The 25392-nt window shown below is 40.5% G+C and overlaps 1 protein-coding gene and 1 long non-coding RNA gene across 8 annotated transcripts in view; one reads left to right on the forward strand and one right to left on the reverse strand.

Annotated features, from left to right (window-relative positions):
- Nucleotides 1-1761, reverse strand: part of ATP11A (ATPase phospholipid transporting 11A) — a 115035-nt gene extending 113274 nt beyond the window's left edge. For 4 of the 5 annotated variants that reach the window (XM_030476386.1, XM_030476389.1, XM_030476385.1 and 1 more), the window contains exon 1: nt 1261-1761. In XM_030476386.1, coding sequence (XP_030332246.1) covers nt 1261-1299 — 39 coding nt within the window. In that variant the 5' untranslated portion in view covers nt 1300-1761. The remainder of the gene's footprint in view (nt 1-1260) is intronic. The other variant, XM_030476387.1, reaches the window with a different exon arrangement.
- LOC115603909 lies at nt 1687-25126 on the forward strand. Of its 3 annotated transcripts, none has more exons than XR_003990048.1 (5): nt 1709-1766; nt 2396-2794; nt 5356-5482; nt 12568-12703; nt 23855-25126. It is a non-coding gene; the product is annotated as an uncharacterized LOC115603909 (long non-coding RNA). The 3 variants fall into 3 exon arrangements; XR_003990047.1 differs by lacking the exon at nt 1709-1766 and adding an exon at nt 1837-2155; XR_003990046.2 differs by lacking the exons at nt 2396-2794; nt 5356-5482 and having other exon boundaries at nt 1687-2155.
- Nucleotides 25127-25392: the final 266 nt, after the last annotated feature.

Here is a 25392-nt window from a genome sequence, read left to right on the forward strand (position 1 = left end):
GGCCACTTTCTAAAGACCCATAGCTGCTTTCAGTAAACACCTTCCCCATTCTCTCCACATCCCACATAATACTGTATTGTAAATGGCGCTGAAAAAATCCACAGTTTTAGTTTTCCGCCTCTGGTATTTTTCTTCATTCATACTTGAAGAAAAACTTTAGCGTGTATCACGTAGGTATAGCTTTTGACATGCACAAAACTAAGTGTATTTACTTTTGTTTGGTCAGAGCACAGAAGTTGCCTCACAGTACTTTCTGCATGAGAGGAAAAGCTATATTTACAGTTGTATATCCCAATCATCTCTCTCCATCTGTTTTGTTGAGTTTGGTTTAAATTTCTTCTACATCCAAAAGCAGAAATTTGCAGTTCCCTGGTATGGGTGGTCCCCGACCTCATTGTATAACGCCGCTCTTATTGGCATTCCACCAATTTACTAAAACCATTATCCCAAACATGTGCTAGGGGCTCAATAAAAACAGATTCACACTCACTGACGCACCTCAACCTACACTGGGATTCACTCCAATGCACTACTGATTCGCTATTTCAGACGGTATGGGTGGGGGAAAACATGCTGACCAACAAGCAACATCAACTCTCTCTTTCCCCAAAGTGCACTAAGTTTAGTGTGTTTGAATCCCCAAAACCTTGAGATTATTCCGAGCACTCGTCAGTGTATTTAAATTGGACAATTCCACAAAACGCAGCTTGACTGAAACAATATAACAAAGAAGAAGTAGGGGGTAAAAAAGGCAGAAGAAGAAAGAAACCTTTCTTTCTTCTTTTTTTCAAGACAGGTTTTATCCGCCTCGATAACTGCGTAACCCAGCACACTGTAAGCGACAGTGCTTTGAACTCAGGTCAACCGTCCTGGTTTAGCGAGGGCCAGCCCCGCAGCCAGCTACCCGGGGAGAGGGCTGCAGGGAGCCCAATAACAACCGCTGCGCCCTCCCTTTACAGAGGAAATCATGAGCAGCGGCCCCTAAGGCTGCTCCGGCCGCCGTGCGAGTCATGGGACCCACGAACTCCCGCCCGAGCCCCCCCTGCGAGCCCAGCACCACTGCGCGGTGCAGCCACCTCGCCGACACCCGCACGACCCACCGTCGCTCGCAGCCTCGCCGCTACCCTCCGCTTCAGCGAGCGGCGGGGCTCGCCCCTGCGCCGAGAGTACGGGCTGCACTCTGAGGGGAAGCCTCAGCGAGGGCTTCCTCAGAGGTGGCGCCGGGGCCCCGCCGGGACGGGCCCAGCCGTTGGTACTCACATATCGGCTCACGAGGGTCCGGAGGAGGCTGCAATCCATGGCGGGCGGCCGGCCGCCGCTGCCCGGGTACTCAGGACCGCGCCGACGGGTGCTCTCCGGTGCCGCCGGGCTCCCTGGCTCGCCTCACTTTCCACATGCAGAGAACCGCACTCGCCCCGCCAGACCGCCGTTAACCCGGCCCGGCGCTCGCCGCCGACCTCGGCTATGCCATGTGCTCGTCGCCGCCGCCGCCACTGCGGCGCGGCGCCCCGCGGCCCCTCATGCCCGGCACCACAACGAGCACTTCGGCGGAGGGTAAGCGCGGAGGGCGAGCCGCTGCCGCGCCGGCCGGCTCCCGACAAGGGCTCCCCCGGCGCCCAGGCGCTTTAACGGGCGGGCGGGGCAGGGCGCAGGGGCCGCCCCCACGCCGCTCCCCCTGGCGCGCGCGCTCACGGTACCCGGCCCGACCCCACGCCCCAGCCCGACTCGCGCCGCTCCCGCTTTGATCTCCTCGCCGGGCGGCCCCGGTCAGCGCGCGTCACGCGGGGGGGGGGCGGGCATGCGCGCGCCGGCACCACCTCCTCTCTTCCCCCCTCCCCGCCCGCCCTTTCGTTCCCCGCGCACGGCCGGTGCTCGGTGTCGTGCTTGCTGCCGGTAACGGCGGGTAACGGCGCCCGCCCGCAGCTGTGGCTGGGCTGAGGGCGAGCGGGGGGGGCGGGGGCACGTAAAACCTGCTGAGGGGAGAAAAGCGTTTTAAAACCTCCGCCGCGGCCTTCACCCGCCCCCCGTGAGGGTCGCGGCGGAGCGGGATGAGGGGTGGGAGAAGCGAGGCGTGCGCGAGGAAGGAAGGAAGGAAGGAAGGAAGCAAGCAAGCAAGCAAGCAAGCAAGCAAGCAAGCAAGCAAGCAAGGGGGAAGGTGAGGAGGGAGCCGCTGCCGCGCCCTTCCGGGGCGCTCCGGAGCGGCGGTGCTGGCGGGCAGCGCCGGGGCGGAGGGCGCGCTCCCGTCGGTGCGCGGAGTGCGGGCGCGCTTGCTCTGCTGTGGTGGTTCGCTGGGGTGCGACGTGCCCCTGTGAGACCGCAGATGCTTTTAAATGAGTGTTACCGATTCTACGTGGTCGGGCTAAACTGTATTAAAACCAAAAAATTCTTCGCACAGCCCCGCGCCTCTTCCTCTGCGTCTCGGTGGCCGAGGAAGGGCAGCGTTCCCGATACACGACAGCGGTGAGCTGCGGCGGTGGGGCGCGGAACAGGTGGAAGCTTCCCGTTTGGAAAGCGCAGCAGAAGCAGCTGAAGGAATCTGTTTTTCAGTAACTGAAGCCATAATAAGCCTACAAACGGTAGAAATGTAGGTTAAGGGATAAGAAGTCAGCAAGAATGTGCACGGGGAGAAGTAGGAGTCTATCGCGCGTTTTTTAAGATACCTGAAAGAACACGTTTGAAGGCCTTTGTTTTCCTCAATTGCTCTGTTTTCATGCCATTCATACCAAAGGACTCCCTCAAGTCTGCAAGAATCTTGTAGGTAGTCTCAGATAACTCGTGTTACTCTGTACACTAGGTAAGAATCTAAGACTTAAAGCTAAATACTTTCTCCAAAATTAGTTGGAACTTATTAATATCATAAAATTAAATATTAAAAAAGTGAATTTTAACAAAAGAAAGCAAAATCAAAAGCATTTTATAGTTGTGAAAATCTATCCCCTTCTGTAGCAATGATCACATAAGCTGTCCTTTATCTCCTAGCTCATGGCCAAAACTAGGCAATTTTTTGCTTCTTTGTTTATGTGTTGTCACAATTGAGTAGTTCTTGGGACACCATAAAATATAAACTGAAGAGTACCTGAATTTCTAATACAGTGGAAAAAAAATGTAGATTACGCTATTTGAGATCATCACATAAATGCTAAGAGAAAGGACATAGGACTGATTCTTTGCAGGTCACCTTTAATTTAGATGCATTATGTATGTTCAGCATTTTTTATTGCTGGTTGGATTGCAAAATGTATAATTCAATGCACACTAAGTGCAGTGTGGTCAAGCTAATGTTGCTATTCAGACTCTAAAGTGATGTTGGTCTAAACCCCAGTTTTCTTCATCTTGGTTACTACGAATAATTTATATTAATTTTGCAGCATCTCCTGTTTTCATGCTCCTATTTACAGACCTAACACTTCTGTAACATAGGTTTTGGTACTTATATTTCACTTTCAAGGCATGACCACTGAAACAGAAAAGAATTAAAAGCTCTGAAACAACAGGAATTTCTCACAAAATTAGCAATTCTGGATAAGTTACATTCTTACCAGTTTGATTACATGAACAATTACATATTAAAATAATGTGTTTCATCAGTTTTTAGGAAACTATTTTATTACAAAAAGCATAGAAGAACCTAATTCATGAACATGAAGTGATAATGTCAAAATACATAGATTGCAAAGCTGAAAGAGGAAATTGTTTCAGTTGGTTTTTAGGATTCTTCTCTGCCTAGCCATTCCATTTTCAAAGAATTTATGGAATATTCATATTTCTTAATATTTTATGAGCTATTTCACGTCTAGTCAGATTGTGACATTTAATCAATCCAGTGTCTTTAATGACAATGCTTCTTACACAGATTTGGAATGAAAACAAATTTTCAAATTATGCAGAAAACTGCTTTCTAAATTTTCTTTCTTTTAATACTTGCAATAGCTTCTTTCATCCAAATACCACAATGTATTTTCCACATAAGTAAGTGTAATTTCTTCATAGAGTGGGTAGTAACTCCTATAGGTTAAAACCCACAATATCTGTACATTGTTTCCATTAGAAAACCTGTGTGGGGTGCCCATGCTGCTTGGTGCACCACAAGTATCCTTTCTGAAAGGAGGGAACTTCACCTGATGAGCTGGTAACAGTTAACAAGACTCAGTGCTGAGCTTCTGAGCTCCTTGCTGTCTCTCCAGCTTAGGTAACCTAGATGGGGCTGCAAGAAACATTTCTCTTACATCCAGACCATGGATCCCACTTGTGGGTGTAAGTCCCCTGTGGATGCAAAGGTTGGCTGTATTCTCTTAAGGTGAAAAGGGGAGCAGGGTTCCTGTTCTGGTTGACTCTTTCAGTCAAGGGCAGGGGGAAGGGGAACACATACTCAGATACATATTTGCCGTTTCCAGGCTACTGCTCAAGCTAAGCTGAGCCATTTTTCTGCCCTTCCCAGTGAACCCGTGGCAGTATGCTGCCAAGAAAAAGAGAAAAGGAGCACAGCTGGATTCTGGGCACATACTGAGGTGAAATCCCAGCCTGCACTAGCTGTCCTTTGTACCCATATTTCCACAAAGAGGAAACCTAAATGTGCAGTCCAGATAAAAGCACTGGTAGGCCACTGAAAGTTAACACAGTACACCCTTGCTGCCTGAGCAGTGTGCAGGGAGAACTGAACAGCAGATATATATGCCTTTTTGGAGTAACAAGCTCCCCCAGGGTTAGTACGCATCTGAGCAGGGTGCTTAGGTCATGCTTTTGGGCTTAGGTACCTCAAAGCTGCCTAAGTCAGGCTTAAGGTGCCTGAGTCCTTTATTGGATCTAGCCTGAAGTGACCTGCTAAAGGTCACGTTGTGATGTAACAGTCAAGCCAGAAGAGCAACCTTAGTCATATCGATCATGGATCTGTTCTGTCTATTATGTGATCATCTTTGAATATACCATCACATTTATTTCACTCCTCATTTCTCATTTTAAAAATAAATTCCTAAAATTACCTGTATGCTATCTGTAGCTTGCGTGACCTAGCTGTCTTTTCTAAATGTCTTGCTTCTTTTCTGACTGCAGATTAGACCTCCTGTTCTATTGCTCTCCATTTCTACCTCATATTCTTACTGAATGATTCCCTCTGATTCATTACTGAATTACTCTCAGCCAACTCCTACCTGCCCAGCTGACTTACCAAATGCTCTGGATCCTACTACTTACAGAGATTCTCACATCCCTTCTCATTTACTTACTGTATCAGTGCAGCTCTGCTTAAAACATCCCATTATTTGTTTAAATAGCATTAGATATCAAGTTGGTAGTGTGCAAAAGACTTACTCTTCTTATGTACAGCTGTGTTTTCTGCTACTTTGCAATCCTTGTTAGGTTACCCTGTTTTATAACTGCAGTCAAAATGTTGAGAGGCTGGTCTGAGGGCAGCAGCTCACTTCGTGCTGAATTCTCTTCTTGAAGCAGTGATACTCCGTGGTTTAGTTCACCTCAGCTTTGAAAGGTAAGAAGGCAGGATTTAGAGGTGGATCTCAGTAAATTTCCATAGTTACCACAGGCACAATGGTGATATAGTATACACTGATAATACAGTAGACATCGAAGGCACCGGAGTTCTAGATTTTAAGATGTTTAACATCTGTTATTCCTGCTCCGTATTATGTTAGTGACTATGTACCTCTAGTAGTTCTGGCCAAAGTGACTAAAAACTGTAAGTGGTAAAGTTTACTTGGGCATGCGTGAGAACAGTGTGAGGAGAGGGAAGTGACAGGGATCGAAAAGCCATTTATTGTACGCAGCTCATCTGCTTAAGGAAATGGTGTATGCTTTGAGTGAAGTGGCTTACCCTGCAGTGTTCCTGGCTTTTCCCCTATAAATTTATCACTTCTTAATTGTGTGTTTCCCTCTATTGTATTTCTGAAAAGCTAATCAAAAGAACCACTTCTTCTCTTTCTTACATCTACACCATATATTTCAACTAGTTAATTTGTATTAACAAGGGAAATTACTCCCTCAGTGGAACAGATGTTTATGCTTTGATCTCTTGCAAACAGTATTTTCTCATATCCTTCTAAATATTGTTTGTGAAAAGAGATACCAACACTAATTTTGAAGTCTTTGTATTATGTTAAAAATATTTCACTGCCTGGCATTTGTGATAGATGTACTTCATTTGAAGAAGAATGTAATTAATGGTTATTGTGGTGCTCCAAGGTCTTACCTGTCCAAAACCGCTAACAAATTGAAGGCGAAGCCAAGGTGTGAAGCCAAAGCATGGCCAGCATCACACTGCTATAACGATGGTTCTGTTAGAAGCACAGTGGCCCAGAGGACAAAGGATTAAACACTGGAGATTGAAGATCACTCTTGCTTGACGTTCTTTGTCTAGATGTTTTTTTTCCAGAAAGTACAGAGAAAATGTCCAGAAAATGAGATATATATCTGACTCTCTGACCTCTCTGTTTCTAACCTCTGGCAATAACGCATAACTTCTGTTAAAAGCTAAACGCACTGTCATTATGGCAAAACATGATTCCCACATCGCTGCTAACAAAGGTGACCTTTGTTACACAGTTTCTTAACAAAATCCTCTAAAAGAACAGAGTTTGGCTTCTAAGTATCTGACACGATCAGATAAATGCACATCAGTTAAAATAAGTTGGCTGCAATCTTCTACCAGCTCAGGCAGCTTTCTGCAATTACAACCAAGATTTGCTCATATGCATACCTGTGTATGCGTAACTTAATGAATCATTGGGAAATTTTGGTCATCAGCAAATACATCTTTGCAAGAGATCCAGTCCCTGGCTACTGCAAAGTAATCTTCTTCATCAGGAGTGGCCCAGAATTCAGGAGGGTCTCGCTAGTGACACAAGGCAGTAGAAGGTCCTGTCATGTGGACCATTTGGAAGACTTGCTCTATTGCTGTGAAGCAGTGTGTGAAACTCATTAAAAGAAAGCCCAGCCTCCACCAGAGGAAGCTTCTCCTGGGATAAAATGCTGTTGGCTGCTATGGTTACTAATGTAATCTTCCATTTACTTCCTTGTTCACTCACCTGCTTTCCCATTCAAACACCACACACAAGTACCTTCAGAGATATTTATTGCTGGAATAGTGACAAACCTCGTTAGTGGCAGCCATGGCATAAACAAAGAGAAAAAAACCAAAAAGACCCCACAATACAAATGAGCAGCAAATAAACAGAAGAAAGGAAAGTGCTGGAATCTATAGATACTGTGAATAATATTCTGTCCTTGCTGGGTGGACTTTGTGTTCTCTTTGCTTTGGATTTGCATTAATGTTAGCCTTGCCTTATGTCTCTATTTTACACTTCAGTGCCTCAGTCCGGCAATGAACTCCCCACAGTCAGACTCCTGTGACTGTAGAGCTGAGTGCAGTATCAGGATCTAGATGAGGAAAGTATTGTGGTTTATTTTTGGTATCTTAAAGGAACAGAACATTATTTTGCTACTTTATTTTTCGTAGCACTTCATAGGTCTGTTTTCCACCTTTACATACATTTTTTTCACCTTTTTCATTTTTCTGATCAGCTGTCTAACTGTGTAATAGTTCTAGTTCTACACTGTGAAAATGTTAAATTCCAAATAAAGTGCATGTCTGGGGGCTGCTTACCACCACCACCACCAAGAAAAAAAGAGATTACTTTTTAAAAAAGCAATGAAAATTCCTGTCATATTCCACATGGCCTAGTTAGTACAACTGGTATTCATCATAACATACTTCCAGGTTCGGAAATACTTTTTGGACAATATTTGCTAGCAATAAAAGGAAGCAGCTGATTCTCCAAAAGGATGGTAAATAAAAAGGATATCACTTTCTGGCTACTTTAATGTCATCTGAAAAATTACTTTTGTTCTAATGTAGCATTCAATCGAAGCTGGAAGAAATGTTTTAGTGGTTTGTTCTTTCCCACCAAATAAGGCACTAAATATAGCAGTATCAGCATTCTGGTCTTCAAAAAAGCTGTGGTTTAGGTTTCTCAATATCTGCTTTTTCTCCTGACTGTGTTCAATTTGCTTTATAACTGTTTATTTCGGAAGCATGTGTAGCTACAAATCGATACGTAAAGTACCAGAAATATTAAACACTACAAAAATTAGCCTTTCGCTTAGATAAGAATGATGCAGTGATACAGTCATCAGATTTTCTGGTTTGAAAGTTACAACCAGCTGGAGGACAAATTCCTAAGAAGGGGACACAACACTGCAGTCTAGGGCAATCTGACTTGTCCCACAGAGGACAGCCTGTGTACTGTGTACCTTTGCATCACTGTGCACTTACCCTCCCTCCTGGTTATTCTTAGAAGCAGCACTCTCATGCACTGGGAGTGGACACAGCAGGGGTGTTGTGGTGGTGGGAGGAGGGTGTTGGGAGCAGATCCTTTCTTCATCCCTCCAGCCCTCCTGATGGCCCCCCACAGGCAGTAGGGACAGAAGTAGGATGGATATAGACAGTATTCTTTTCTTTCCTATAAGTAAATCCCAGGTGACAGTGACACAGATTGCACTTCTTTCATTTCCTTTGTCCAAATGACATCAGCATTTTCTCTCAGAAGAAATACCAGTATTCCAAGAAATGTTTTGAAAAAAATTTTTAGTGATGTTTTCAATATTAATGCTCTATAAACGGCTTTTACATCTGCATACAGCAAGTATTAAAACCTGATCCTATGGCCACAGCTTATTCAATTGAGAAGTGGTTCTTTAAGATGCTGCTGTTTTCCCTTACTGCAGTTATGTCTGGCTCATCTTCTTGAGCACTGCAGAGGCTTGGCATGATGAGCATTGTGTGGACTGGGAATCTTGCTGTGAGGGAACATGGTGAGACTTGGCGTTTCATAGACAGACTCAATGAAGTGTATGAGATCCTTGAAGCTTTCAACCATGACAACGTTCAATTCCATCATGTCACTTGCTATGAAATGTGTAAGGGCCATGGCCATTGCTTTTTGCCTTTTTTCTTTTCCTGCAGGAGTTTGCATTTCAGTAAATTTGCTGTTACAAGTTTGTTCCAACTTGTCATTAGTCTATTACTAGAAATTGTTCTAGTTAAGTAGGCAACAATTCTAGGAAGAATGTTCCCTCCCGACAGAGATGCACATCCTTTCAAAAGGGCTTATAAAATAAAAACTAGAGTTGCATAAAAAGCCAAAAAAAATTATGTTAGAATTTTCATTGTCTTGTATTTCTGCTCCAGAGTATGGCCTGTTGACTTGTAAAATATCCCTATATCATGTATAATTGCAGAAGTTTTAATTCCACATTTTGCTATAACATTACTCTCATTTAAATCCCGTGGCGGGGAGCAAGAAGGGGAGCCAGGCTGGTATGGAGGCTGGTATTCTCTGTGGAAAGAAGTATTAATTGGCAAATCTTGGAAGCAACAGAGATCTTCTGGTCTTTTCACAAATTTTATAAGCAAAAGGAAATTTGTGTAGCTTGCTGAGAGTGCAGAGGTAGATTTGTATGACTATGAAAACCAGCTTGCTCCCACACGGTAAGTGTGCTTTTGTTGTACTGGATGTTTGGTTTTTTCCCATGTCTTACTTTATTTCATGTAATAGGCATATGGATTTCATGCTAATTAGAAAAGGATTAATAAACTGTGGTGACAGTATTCATGCCTTGTCATGATACTTCTTAAAGCTGTCAGTTCTGAAAGCAGGAAACTCACCAGACTTACAGCTGAGTTGGAAGGAGAGCTAGTCAACATCTACACAGTACAAAATGCCTCACGAGGGACGGATTTTATCAAGAGGCTGTGGTTTGCAAGCACCAGTTTCTTCTGAGATATAAAGTCTATGCAGCTTAAGATGACTTGTTCTGAGGAATGTTCTGGTTAGGCAAACCAAAGCTTTTCCTGAATTTGTGTTTACACTCATTTTAATCTGAGACAACTCTTTGCTGAAGTACGCTGTCCTGGCAAGGGAAATCAGTTACCAGCCTGTCAGTGGGTGAAAGTCTCTGCTGGACCAAGGCAAGGGCTGCTGAAAGAGGGGATTTGACCTTCTATTGTCCAGAAATGTGTGACAGAATAAAATATCCTTAGCTGGGAATTATTCCAGGGGAACTGAGGCTTAGTAGTAGTGAACCTTCCCAGTGGAGGTGGATAATACTACCAGAAACCATTTAAGAAGGATGTATCTAGTGATAAGCTAAATACTATGATAAAGTGCCACCTACAGTATTTGGTGCTCTATAAATAGACACGTGTACTAGGGCAGTCCTGCAGCAGCCATTCAATGTTGACTGATTTTAAGACAGTCAAGGCTACTGTTTCTTTGCCCCACTTTGATACTACTGCTTCTCCAAAGCTGGCTAGTGCTAGAAAGGTGCTAGAAAGGAAGGGCTGTAGTGTGACAAGTGCATGATTTATATCCTTCACAACTAGTGCTTTAACATCCCCAGGTGAAAGGAGAGAATACAAACTGTCTTACTTCTTGAGTATGCCTCTTTCCTTTGCTTCATAAAATAATTGTTTACTGGCAGTTTACTGCCTCAAATTAGGCCACCATTACCAATGATCTTCAGTGTTCCCACAGAAAGATGAATGTAGCTGAATGTTTCTGAACCTGGAGATCCAGCTGTGATTGGAAGCCATGTGAAGTATGAGTGCTGTCCTAAATCACACAGGCCTGCCCTGACACATCTGAGATGGGAAGTGTATGTGCATGTGTAACATTTCTAGAAGTAATCATCCTGGCAGAACGAGTCATATAATGGGTATTGTTTAATAAATGGATGAAGGAATGAAGGAGGGCTTGTTCATGTTTTCATACTACTGTTTAATTCTATCAATTAGCAGCCACTTTGACTCCTGTATACTGAGAAGTACATGAGCAAAGAGAAATTCCAAATTTTTGCCTTAGTTTTCCATACTGCTTAGAGAAGGGAGTAAGGGAAATGTCAGCTTGTTCCATTCTTCCCTCCAGTGCCCTTCCTCCCCTTTTTGGAAACAGGAGGTGGTTCCGGCTACTCATCAAAGGCAAGATATTAAAGGAAGAATGCAGTAGTGGGGGAAGTGATTTATGAAGGCTTCCATGCTTTAAGGTCATGAGTCAGGGATTCCTTCCTTGAAATTCTTAGCCCTTAGGGTCCCTTCCCATCTTTGCCTGCTACTGTGTAGCCCCACTGACGTCAGTGGGCTGGCATGGGTGTAACTGAAACTGGTCTTAACGTTCAGCACACTATCAACCTGAATGGATTCTTGGATTTCCAAGGAGCTGCTTCGAGGGTAAAGGATGGTAGATGGCAGAGACAGAAACAAAGCCTTATGAAAAAATTTGACCAAGACTTGGGTAACTGCTAGCCAAAGAGAAGAGAGATGAGGGGAAGGGAGGAGATGGAACAGAGGAGGTATGGGTATTTGATAGCTCTTTATTTTATCAATTAATTCCTGACCTAATTATTTATGAATGTGTACACAGCCACATGCATACAAACTCCTTTCTTCTGTTTAACATTTTGATTAGTACTAGTCAGTGTATATACTCACATATGGTGATACAAAATCATGGCACCTTTCTAATAATGCATAATGCAGTGGCTGATGCATTACATACATGTACATATAGCATATATACAGAATGATGCAGTGCATATACCTATGCATTACACTATTCACAAAGAAGAACTTACTCCTAAAAAATAATACAGGACCTGAAACTGTATTACTACATTATATTACATATCCCTTAAGTATTAGGGTTGTGGGACATAAAAGCTAATTTTAATCAAGAAGCAGCATACGTTGTCTGAATTCTGTGGCAAGACTGTTGCCAGTACTCAAGCTAGTGAGCATAAAGAGAATTTGGATGGCCCCATTACAGCTCTGTAGTTTTTTAGACAAGCCCTTAATGGCACCAAAACTCTGGATAATAAAAGCGTTTGTTAAGTCATAGTACTTTCTATTCAGTCTCATACTCAGCTGGCAAAAGAAAGCTGTGGGAATACTATGTTACACTCAGAAAATTCTAAAAAGCAAACAAACAAAATTTTATCTCAGGGCTGTGCGTCTGCTGGTATCAGCAGGACATATTTAGCTGTGTTTATACAGAAAGTAAACAGGTAATTGGACTTCAACAAGAATCAGCGAAGTACTCTGATGTGGGTTTTTTTATAAGAAATATTCTATTTTGCAGTGAAAGCATGGTTGGGCATTTTTACTGCATGAAATTGGAGACTGCTAGAAATATGAGCGTTGAGTTGGTTTATTCTTGTATTCATCACATAAACAAAATTCGGTAAAAATAACTTTACTGAATAATGCAAGAAAATAACATTTAGTAATAATCTGTAGTAATTTTCAAAAGTCTAAAGAAGTATTGAGGCCTGTGTATGTGTATAATGTTATACAAATGCACTAGGAAGCCTAGTCTAGAAACCTGGGGTTTTATTTTATATTAGTGGACAAAGAAGAGCAAAGAGCAGATAGCATGAGACCACCCTACTTCTGTAACCCTTATTCCAAATACACAAGTATTATTACTTGAAATAGTACTTATTGCTGCTTTTACTTAAGTATTATTTTCACTGAGAAAAGCATAACTGTGCTTCCTTTTTTTCCAGCAATTTTCCTCCTTTCCTGATATGGTTCTGCGTAGCATCCTGCACTGTATACAGTTTCTGGGTGTTCCAGTCACTACTGACAAAACGTAACATATCATCTGGTTTTTATGTAGCCTGCTAAGTTTACCAGGAAAAGGTAAGGACAATGAACTTTCCTCCATGACTAAGGTAAAAAAAGTGCTTTCAGAGGAAATATCCTTTCCTTTTTCAATGAGCTTGCATGTTATTCTTCCTATATTGACAGGCCGTCAGGGCTTTTTTATTAAAGCTAGAAAATTTGGCATGGCTTCCCCTCAGATCTGAGTGGATTGTTCATACACCTCCATATGAGCTAACTGATTTATCATGCTTGAGTTTTTGTATCCTTGACATTTACATCTTAAAATCAAAACAGCCTGAAATTGCACAGCAGTTCATTGCAGACAGGGAGGTGTGTCCCTGCAGACTTCAGTGTGGGTTTAATGGTAAGAAGCAAATAGCTGTAAAGCACCATGATAGCACTCTTCTCATACATGTTGTAGTTAAAACTCTGGAGACGTATTGTTTCTGATAGGTAGGTTTCAACAATATAATAATTTGATGTCAATCACACTCAGATTACTTTTCTCATAATCTGTTTCATGGCAGGATTCAGCACTAACCTGACGAGGGGGAGGTAGGTGACTCCAGCTGTAGCAGCTGCAGAATATGTCAACTACTGTGCTACATTATTTCATAGCTTCCATTCAACAAGTGAAGAAGGTCTTAGTCGGTCCTGATCTAGAGTGGTAAACTGAAGTGGGAGGGGACGGGGAAGTAGGAGCAATCAGATATATCAAAATGGCTTGCCTTCTCTGAATCTGTCCAGTAAAAGCCATCTTTTGTATCAGCAAAATAATCTGAATTGTTAGGTAACAAGGAGACTCCAGAAATGCTTCAAAGGACCATTTTGGTCCTACTTGTGATGAAGGATTATAAATAAAAATCTGTCTCCAGAGTAGACAAAGGAATGGAGTGACTTTCTAGGATGGTCTTAGTTTGAGATCACAGCTCTGAGAAGCATTACAAAGCCAGGAATACAGACTCAATGAAACTTTAAAGGACTTGGCCAGATTTACAGAATCACTTACTGAAAGTAAATATCTGATGGAAGGAAACACTAAGAAGGCAAAACCAGTCTCCTGGCATCTACTAGGCCCTAAAGTCCCTGGAAAAAAAAAAATATTATTTGTGCTAATACGATTCATAGGATGCCATTAGGATTGATGCTGTGTGCTAGAAAATGTGATGCTAAAGTTGTGGTGATTCTCGTCTGACAAGAAGAGACAAAATGCACATTAAAAATGCATTTATACATTGGGGCCAATTAAAAGGGAAAGAATCAGTTCTATAATAATATTCTATGAATACAAATGGATGTTATTAATCCTGTGTGATGTTGTTGGTACAGAAAGATCACTGGAAAATGCTACCGTGCTTTGTCCAGAATCCATACACTAGTCCTTTTTAGAAGAGGCAGGTGTAATGCTAAGCAGTTAAATAGCATATTGGCTGTCAGATAAGAATATTATCGCATACAGTTAGGAGACAAACAAAATTTCCTTGCTTTTACAAGCTCATACCAGACGCGCAGATTTTGGTTGTGTTTCATGTATATGGCTTGATATCAACGACGTTTAACTAAAACTAGATCACTGAATTCAGTTCAGAAATTTCTGCTTGTTCTGCTTGTTGCCTGAAGAAGCAGGACCAGGAACTACTATTCCCAGTAAAGCTCCAGCATAACACAGAAGGAAGTCAGGCACACCTCTGCATGCTAATTCAGGTAAGGCTCCGCTGGAAGGAATTCTTAAAGCCAATCAGGCCATACATGCCAAGCACAAAGAAGAGGAGGACTAATATGTCAGTATCCTAACCATTGCCCTGCTGAGACAGATAGACTTTAATCTATCAGTTCATATCTAGTTAAACTATGAAAAACAAATAAATTCAAATCCTGTTGCTTCAAAGGCAGAGTGAGCTTGATACTGTCTGATGTGTCACGCTAGAATAGCTGACATGCAAATCAGGATCTAAGCATTTGCTCTTTTATGCTCGGCCAGGTGCAGGCAAGATCAAAGAGGCCCCTAAAACCTTCGATTTTATTGAGGGGAAGTTGGGAAATTTGTCCAGAGCTTATAAAAGGGCAGAGAGGACCCTGAGTAGAGAGATGGGCAAGAATGCAAAAGACATGCTGATAAAAAAATATCTAGACACCTTATTCCTCACCCAAATGATATTTCTTAGTCAACATTGCATCACTGAAATTCTGAAGAATCTTTGATTGACATCTTTGATATGGTGATGAGGTCTCTCACAGCTTCATCTTCAAAATTATTCACGGAGTATAAAGGACTGGCATACAAGGGACTTTGGATACCACAGGCCAGAGGCTCTTTCTTTTGCTTGATATCAGCTGTCCTAGGAAATCAGAATAATAAGTCTGAAAGTTAACTGGAAGACTGTTTTTTTTTAATTGATAGACCACCAAGAGAAAAGCACAAGGAAGTAAGATAAATGTTTTTGTGTTATAAATTACTCAAATTTTTAACCACCTACTCAGTTGTTATGGAGGTCAGAATAAGTATATTTTGCTTACTGTTTCTTTTAAACTAACAAGGTTTTCAGTCTTTTGATAAACATTATCTTCAGCAAACCGTTTGAATAATACACTTGTAGTTTGGATTATAAGAACAGTTTTGGGGTTGAAACAGCACTCAATTTCTAACAGGGTTAGACCTTAAAACATTAAAACTTTAAACCTTAGATACTAAACCTTGGTGCCTCCCCCTTGTCATTAGACAAGAAAGCAACAGACAAAAAAGTGCTCTCTCTTCAGTATCTTTTTACAAGAGCATGGGCTAAAGGACAAAAATAAGGACTTAACCAGCACTAACACAAGATATTATACGAAAAATACTTCCAAGAATGCACTGAAATTTGCTAGACTGCTAGCTTTGTCTTGTAACAAGGAAGAACACAATGATAATTAGTTTCTGTGATAGCTGCCTAAGAATAGGCTTTTAATGGAAAAATCAATAAATGGAAACTAATACTGTTCATCCAAATCTGCATTATATGAGCTTTTATTTAACATGCAAAGTCTAAGAAAATATACTAGAAATTTCAACAAGTTCCTAAAATATTTTTCCCTTTTATCTATAAAGAGGTACTTTAATGTTCCACAATATTTTTTTTTCTTTTTATCATTGCCTTGAACGTACTTTGTTGTAGAACGGCACTCTGGGGCAGAGAAAGTGCTTTTCCCTTCACTTGCGGAAGGAAACTGAGAGCAAACGTCCATGGTGCATTTCATGTGTTGTGTCTGAATTTTAGCTCAGACTTCCTGTCCTGTTTAAACGCAAGTGCATACCACGACATGAAACCTAGGAGTGCAATGTGACTTGCTTTTAAATTTAAGTGTCTGCATTGTAAGACTCTCCACCTGAAAAAGGTGTCTGAATTCCTACTATACATCAATGAAGAGCTAGTCAGCGCAGGCAGGGAACTCAGGGAGGCTTTCAGTTGACCAAATGTGTTTTCTTTAGGATAAATTCTCTGCATGCATTTGACCATACTGGCTCATTGATTTAACTAAACAGTAGACACCTGTCTATATGCAGACAGTTTTCTGCTGTAGACACCTAAAGTTTGATCAAGCTGAACCCTGCCCCAGGTAGGCTGCAGAGCAAGCTGAGGGAAAAAGTAGAACTAGGCTAGACCTTAAAGCAACCCCAAGTGCAGTTGCATATGCCAGCATCACTGTGTCCTCGCCGGGTGTGCAACAATACTCAGAAGCAGCCCTTTTCAGTGCATCATGTGGCTGATCAAGAATGGACATGTCAGCCAACAAGTCTGTGGCTAGTGTGGAAGTTGCAGTGGCCCTACATCACATGTGGCACAGACAGTCAGGGTCTGTAGGTAGTCGGAGCTGAGGCTGCCTCGTCCTTTGAACAAGGTGATCACAGGCCAAGTACTGAGCTATGCAGATAAAAAGAATGAAGTACTGTCAGGAAGTATTCTGGCTGTTACCCCACCCTCTGCCCTATGGGATAATGTAGATGTAAACAGTGATTCAGACCAGATCCCATGGGAGGCAGGCCCTGAATTCCTTTGGGATTTTGTCTCCACATGAATTATTATAGCTTATGTAGGAAGTCTTTGAGGCAGAATATAAAAAAACTTCTGGCATCTCAAATCTTAGGCTGATGTTTTGACACCTAGATTATCCATGCCGAAGTGTCTCATAAATATTTTTTATTTTTATGAAGTACTTTAATATATTAATATGAGATTAAGAAATGAAACTTGAACTGGCTGTTAACTCTTTACCTCTGTTTTCATTGAACCAGGAATCATTTTAAATTCTGCCATTTTATTAAGGAGCACTGATCTGTCAGAAAAAGAAAATACCAGTGAGGGAAGAGAGACAAAGTTATTGCCAGTTTCAGTTTAATTTCTACTGGAAAAATACTTCTTATATTGTGCCTAAACAGGAGACAATTAGAACATACCTGAAACTTTAGAAGATATTAAGAAAAGTTAAATTACTGATTTGTTATCAGTGATGTTTGTACCTTTTCCTACCTATCTGGTCAAGTCTGGAAGTGTGTTTTAAATAGGCTTGAATATATTATGCATTTCCGTTTCCTTCATCTCAAAAAGGATATTAGACTAGATATAGAGAAGGATGACAAGGTATGGACAAGGATCCAAGGTATGGAAAAGGATGTGAAAACAGACCAGGACACTTCATTTTGCAAGAGAGATGGCTGGGTGGTAAAATTTTTTAAAAATCATGCATGACAACAATAATTTCTTACTTCTCATAACACAGTAACTAGGTGACAGTAGTTGACATTACTGAGCAGGAAGGTCAAAACAATATTCAAAGCATCCCTTTTCAGGTGTATAATTAAACTATGGAAATCATCATCACAAGCTGAGGCCAAAAGTTTAGATTCAAATAGTGATTCAAGAAGGATTTAAAAAGTGTATAAAAATCCATTAAGATCTCCTAAACAAAAAGATGCAGTCTCTGATTTCAGAGGCACCTAAGACTCAGAGCAGAGGAAGTATAGGGTAGGAGTCTTGCTGTATGTTTGCTGTGTACACCATGGATGGTGTTTGCATCAAGGATATTGCTTAAGTTTAAATTGGCTACAAAATTGTGTTGTATCTTTTATGCTTCCAGGACAAGATAATTAGAAGAGACATATGGGTGTTACATGTTCTTTATGACACTGAGTAAAGTTTGCTCAATCTAGGAAAAAAAGGCAATATATTGTATCCTGGTTTTAGCAAAGGTGGACGGAAAAAGGGTACACTTCTGGCTTAGGTTGGGAGGGTCATGGAACGTGTGAATTCAATGCAGTAGAAGATGACATGGGTGTTTTGTGAAGTTTAGTCCATATATGTTCTATCACATAAGGCAGATGTAAAAAAATTTCATGCTTATAGCATTAGAATGTGCAGCAATGTGGAGAGAGATTTTGGAAGCAACTTGTGTTATTTTACATGATCTGTATTCTTGAGTGTCTTAGGTGCCTTCCCCTTTCTATTGCTAAGGGTCTCCTGTTGGCCTTTCTGGACCCTGCGTTTCCCTCCCAGGTGTGTGCTCCTGCCCCCAGGCTGTCTCACAGCCTCTCTCCTTTTCCCTTGGTGCCCCACACAGTTGTTTCATACTGTTTTTCCCACAGCCTCACCCTGGAAAACTGTGGGTGGGGTGGTGGTGGCATGTTCTCCTGGGGAGCGACCAGCACTGGCCAGGACTGACCCTGTCTCCCACCCCTTGGTTGTAGCAGCTGGCTCACCCAAGGAGACCCACCACTGACTGCACAAAGGTTACCAACCGCTAAGCACACAACGTGCACCCTAATCAGAGCTGACAACAGCATACACAGAAACAATTGGCAGGGCCTGGGCCAGGTCCTGAGGTCACCTAGAGCATTACAATAGAGCAGGAAGGTGGGCAGTTCCAGCTGTCCAGGGGAGGATGCTCATCAAAGGGTGGATCTGCCCTCCTTTCTTTTCTCAGCTGGCCACTGGGATCTATTTTTCTGTCTCTCTGTCACTCTCCCCTTCCCAAAAAGTAGCATTCATCATGAGAGCTACTGTATGCCGTCAGCTGCGAATAATTGCTCCTGCTAACATGACTTTGTGCATGTGAACCTGTTCCAGCATCCTCTGGGCAACAAACTTAATCATTGTCAGTTTAAGGGCATTTTAGGTGAAGATTCTTACAGTTTTTGGCTTTGCATTTGCTAAATACATTTCATGATATATTGATGTCCTAATTATTGAGAGGAAAAAGTATTGCTTTTAAACCTCTCATCCATATCCATTTTTTCTCCTGCACCTTTTCATGAATGCATCCCTAATTTCACAATCAAGTCTAATTGATTTATGATTTTTGTACAGAAGGAAATATTGTCTTCACTTAGCACTAGGAACAGGGAGTTCTCTGTCTTCAGTTAGGGAAGAAAGAGATGTAAAAACTATTATTTCCTGCGTTGCTTGCCTGGCTGGGATTAGAAGACCAAGTCTGTCATATTTGCCCAGGCATTGCCTCAGAAAAAGCTAAATCCCAAAGAAGTATAAACCTGCAGGGTAAGTACAGGTTAAATCCATTTTGAGAGTAACTTTATGCTGTCAGCACTGACTTTTTTACTTACTTCAGAAGTCAATAGATATTTAGATCACTGGAGATTGTATTTAAAATCAGGTTTGTGTGATAGAAGCTCTATAATATGCATAACAGGGTATCGGTGTAGAGTCGTGGACCAAGGCATCGTGATCTTATCTCCTTTATTAATAATGAATCTTTTTTTTTGTGGAGAACATTTATATTGTTGCTATAGGAGTGTGTAATCTGGGCCATTGTAAAGGCTGAGACCAACCATGTTTCAGATGGATAAGCTTATTTTCCTAATATTTGAAAAGGATTATGTTTGAAAAGCTATGATATGTAATAAAGTAGGAAATAATCGCATCTATTGTTATGTAATGTGCAGTTAGTTTTGTATCTAATATCAAACATAATTCTTCATTAAATCAGGTCACTTCTGTACTATCAAATATAAACTGACATTTGAGAGAGTGGTGGCTTTTTTAAGGACAAATAAACATGGTTATTTGGAATATTGTTTTTAACAAGATGAAAAAGATTTAATTCCTCCTCCCTGAGAGAAAGCTGGTATTATTTTTCTTTTATTGGATGTATTTTTTTTAACTGGTCGTGCCCATTAGAAAGACTTGAAATTCAACAAATGGCAAATGCAACAAAATTAATTCATTTTAATCATTTTACTTTAGTACAGTAAAATTATTCAAGTTTTTGTCCTGTCCACTACAACTGATACGCAGCTGCCTAGCATGAATAATATTCTACAGACATCTGTGGCAGTTAAAAACATCTAGGAATTATGAAAGCTATGCCAAAATGGTGAAACTAATGGGGCCTGCTAATTCATTTCATATAATAATGCAATGACAAGTGACAATCTGACCATGCATTTTAACTGAGTACTCATTTTTACTTGTAATTTCATATGAATATCCATTCAAGTGATTAAAGGAGAGTACTATATAGAGCAGCCTTTAAAATATTTGCTCTGCTGTAACTATATTTTCAGGAGAATTTTAGCTTGCATTTTAATTCATGCTAAATGTCAGTCCACTGCATAATATTTTAGCTGATATTTCCACTTTAGCCTTTTTCCTAATATACATTGTTTTCCTGTGTATCATATAGATATATGTTCTATATCACTGAGCTGCATATGATCATCAGATTTATGATCTAGATATTTGTATGTCACATACATAAAAGTTGTTTTACAGATCAAACAGCTTCAAGTTATTGCCCTGCTTTAAAGCATTCTGCTTATGATACAGTTCTGTCCAAATTAGTGCTCCTTTGTGACATCCTAGGGCAACTTTTATTTCTTTGCACTGAGAAAATTCAAATCTTGGTTAGCTTAAACACTAACACAATCCAAGAAAACTACTGTATATCTTTGTAACTCCTAGAGGTAAGGCTGAGCCACCCTGGAATGCTACTAGCTGGAATGAAGTCAAAGAATCATTTAGGTTGGAAAACATCCCTTAAGACCATGGAGTCCAACCACTAACCTAGCACTGCCAAATCTAGCACTAAACCATGTGCCTAAGCACCATGTCTACAAGTCTTTTAAATCTAAGTCATTAAAATCTTGATTAAAAGTGAATACGAATAATGTTAGCATTACAATAGCATACTTGTCTTATACACATTTTGTCAAAGCAGCATCTCAACTGACCCTTGCAATGCCTTTGTGTGAAGGCGATTAGGAAATCACAAATGTGATATAGAGGGGGAATTAAAGTAAGTGTTCAAGACATAGCTCTGCTTAGAGTTATTTAAGACATACTACTGGTGACAGCCACCACTAATATAACAGCTCAATCTTGATACTAATTTAATATTAACATGTTATGGTTCTCTTTTCCCCTCTTACACATTTTCCCTGTTTAGTACATGAATAAAGCCAATTAACATAATTTCAGCACTCAGCACTTTGCAGGATGAGAAGCCCTTTGAAAGAAACATTGACTGAAAGAAACATTGACTTTCTATGACAACAGAGTGTAAAAGAGGTTCCCCCCCCTTGCTAGAACCTTTAGGCACAACAGTTAGGATAGCAACAGTTATGATCACCTTCATTTGACTTCAGTAAAGTCAGTAACATGCATTCAACTTGCTGCCATAGAACTGTTGAACTATTAAGAATATAAAATAATCCTTTATATTGAATTTGTGGATTTTCTTCTTTGAAATATGGATATTTTGCTACTGGTTTATTGGCAACTAGATCCAATATAAAGAAAGAAATCTCAATATATTATGAAGGACTAACTGGACTGGAATTGCGTAAGTGACTAAATCTAGTTTTTCAAAGTCCAAATTCAATCCATGAATTGATCTTTGGGAAATTTTTTTTATCATGGGAATATGGTTTTAGAGGAGAAAAGGAATGTGTTGCACCTTGTTCCTGGTACACAGTGGAGAATGGCCGAGAGATTTGCCATGTGCTGTATTTTTTTTCTTTGATATCTTTTCCACACCGGGAACTTTTTAAAGGCATGCAGTTATACAGATATCTATAGTGAATAGCTGGTACTTTTAACTGTGTTTCTAGGTAGGAGAAGATGAGCAACAGGAAGGCTTATGTCTCTTACAAAAAAGCAGGATCTCCCTGGGTTCCACAAACTCCTGTGGAAACTGAGAGCGAGAACCTAGTGTTCTTACCTGCAGTACTGCTATTCCTTCAGAAAAGGGCATAAAGTATTTAACCTGGGGAAATTCCTGCAAGTACTGGCTCCCATGACAGAATTTTCTCTTTAGTGGCAAAGAACATCATGGTCCTTTGGGGAATTTCCGCCTTGTCTTATGAGTCATCTGTGCTGAGTTGACAACTTGTTTCACTATATTTACAGTGACGTTAAATAAGGCCATTCAGAAAATGTAATTGTACTGGTGTTAAGGTAAGTTAACCCTGTTGTATTGCAATATTAAAATAGTCCAAATTTAAGAATTGTTGTTACTTATATCTTTACATTTATGGACAGAAAACTAAAATCTCTGCAGTTATTCTCACTGATAGGCTTTATTCTGTGTATTTTCAGAATTAGATAAGTATTTCTAAGTAATGTAACTGTCCTAGAGTAGTGTCAGCGGGTGTGTGCGAAAGAATACATATTTCAGAAGAGGCTTTAACACATCTTCTTCCAAAATATATAAAATAGATATATATTCTTTCAAAATCCAATCATCACAGTCATGGGAAGCCGTTCAGAATTAATTTAATGCAAAATCTTTCTTATTAGTTTCAGACTTGTAGCAGCTGGAGCAGAACATTTTCATTTTGTATGAGCAATTTTCATTCTAAATGAATGGAATGTGGATCAGTGTTTCCATATTAAGAGATGGTTCTGCCACAGTTCATCTTTTCCCTCAATAATAGATACCTGTCACCCCTGGCAGTTACGAAATCCTAGCTCATACTGACTGTGTTCAGATGTGTTTCAAAATGGCGCTTAAGCAAATGCTCTTCTCTTGGCAGTTTGAATCATTATTTGACTTTATTCAGTTTGCAGAGGCAAGCAGGGCATGTTGTGAATACACAAGCATTTTTACAGTGTCCTTTATTAATTCTTAAAGTTAGAAATTGTGTGTTCATCATCTGTCAGAGGCAGATATATTGGGACAGGCTAAGGACCTTTAAGTCCTTTCTTCTCACAGCCTACCCTATTAGCACGGTCAGCCTTCATCATCATGGTAAAAAAAGTAACTGTACATTTTTCTCATAGCCACATTGGGACAGTTAAAGCCTATGCATAACAATGGATAAATTTTCCATTAAAGCACAATGATACTTCTCCTAGTCTTTTCTTAGCTCTTACAAGACAAAAGCATGACTAGTTTATCAGCTAAGCAGTTTGTAGGAACCCAGAAATACACTGTCTTATATTTGGCAAGCTTTGTGTGATGCTGGGGGACGTGGGGGATGTCTTTCTGATTGCTCTCAGGTTATTTTCTAAAGGATTCCCAGCAAATACAAGCACACATATAGTTCAGAATCAGTGTTGCAAGCATTTTCATGGTCCTTGAAGTAACCATGGTTTTATTCTACCAGTGACTGTACTACCCAGTACTGTCAGGGAGCAGCAAGGGCCAACCTGCAGAAGAGAAGTATCTGTAGGGGCAAGAATGGAAGTGAAGACTCCAGGACCCATGTGTATCTTTAGAGGTGTTCCTTATAGGAGGAGTAGGTCACAGCAGAACTTTAATCAAACAGAATGACTCATATCCACCCTTTGCATAGAGAAAAACTATGCTGAAGTCCATGGAGTTGATTCAGAATTAAACATAGACTGTGAAACAAAATGAGGTAGAATCCCAGTGCCATAAAAAGTTAAAATAGAGTTGTGTGGTATGTACCTAGAGTCTTTATGACAGCAGCTGCATATTCCCAGGAAAATGGCCAAGGACTTTATAAGGACAGCTCTCAACTATGCAAAACAGATGAACCTCTTCTTAGAAGTAAATAAACTTGCTCATTTTGTGTCTGAGTCATCAAAACTTGTCTCTCTAATTAAAGGTCTTTCAACTCTTTGTCCTTATTCTTGCCTACTTTCACTGTTAGTGAAATGTAACAAGTATACTTAAATAATTAAAAAACCAAAATAATACATATCCAGAAAAATATATATATTTCTATTTTTACAGGAAGGATCTGACATCTGACAAGAATCCCTTCCTGAGCTTTCATCTGCAATGGTATTGTTATCGGTCAGCTTTTTTGCTTTTTCTCATGCGTGCACACAGCTGCTCTTCAGAAGATGATCATTTCAGATCTTAAAATAACATTTCACCTACATTATTCAGCACAGCTGTCTGAAAATTCACATGAGAAGAAGTACATTTGTAGTAATGTTGAATGTTGGGAGATTTATGCTGTGGGTTAGCATGCATGTCAGAAGAAAGGTTTCAGAGAGACAAAAGGCCACATGCCTTCAGATTTTTGAGAAATTGTATTATTTTTAACCAATCCAACAATTGTATGTAATGATGTATGTAAAAGGTTAACTCTACTTCAACTGTAGAGATTAAAAGGAAAGACCACAGATCTTGTGATGGAGAAGCTGATGATGGTCTAAAAGGACATATTCTCCAACTACTCTGCAGATCTTAAGACTAACACAAGGACACAGTATGTTACAAAAGGGAACTAACGTGTTCCTCTCTTTCCTGCCTGCTTCTCCACTTGGAAGCGAGGGATGTTTTTCAGCCAGAAAGACTTTGCCTGCAAGGAATTGTAAGAAATTGTAAGATTATGAATCTTTTATCATGAGAAGCCCATGGGAAAACTTTGCTTAAAATTCTGAAAATGGTAATGGATTATCGTAAACATTCATTTAAATTTGTTTTGTCCTGATCATGTCATGAACCACAGAATGTTGCAGCAGAAATATATGCATGGCGGATGATTGCCTGGATATATAGCAGGCTCACTGAATCTAAAGGAAGTTTGCTGTCAGAATTTCGGCTGTATCAAGAGTTTGGGATGTGACCACCCCTTAGCCTGTGGAAAGCATGAGTGTTGCTGCTGAAGCTCTCTGTGATAATGCCTTTGCTGTCTAGATACAGACCAACTACACGTTTCTGTGATCTCTACTGAGATGCATGTAGCTGTTTCTCAATGCATACAATGCATACTCTGCTTTGCACAATTCTGTTAGCTTGGAGCTAAACCTAGCATGATTGCTACAGAGGCTTCTCTGGCCAGAATTCCTGGCAAGAATTTTAAGGAAGGGTTTGCTTGCAGTTAGCTGCCAGAAGGATATAATCATTGATTACTTGCAGTAGAAAGCACAGTAATCCATTCTCAAATGGTAATGGGAAAAGAAGATGGTATTTGTGAAGAGAAAATAAGTATTATATCGTGATTGTTCTTTATTCTCAAATATTTACTAAATAAAAACAATGTATAAATGTTGACTTTTTTTTTTTTGCTGACTATTTTTTCAGATAGCATTAAGTCTTTTAAGAAAAGTAAAGGAAATACAGTTACAACATTGTTTAAAACTATTCTAGATTTCATTTTGTGCATCACCAACGTGAAAGTCTAGTTCTATCTCTCCTAATAAGTATTCTTTTGGTAAAGACTCATGGTATGAAAATAGTTGCTTCCAGATGCATCATTTTTTACAAGTACTTGGTAAACATGATATCACAGAGAGTTATATAATAAGAACATACTGAGG

This window comes from Strigops habroptila, chromosome 2 (assembly GCF_004027225.2).
Source record: "Strigops habroptila isolate Jane chromosome 2, bStrHab1.2.pri, whole genome shotgun sequence".
Lineage (NCBI taxonomy): Eukaryota > Metazoa > Chordata > Aves > Psittaciformes > Psittacidae > Strigops > Strigops habroptila.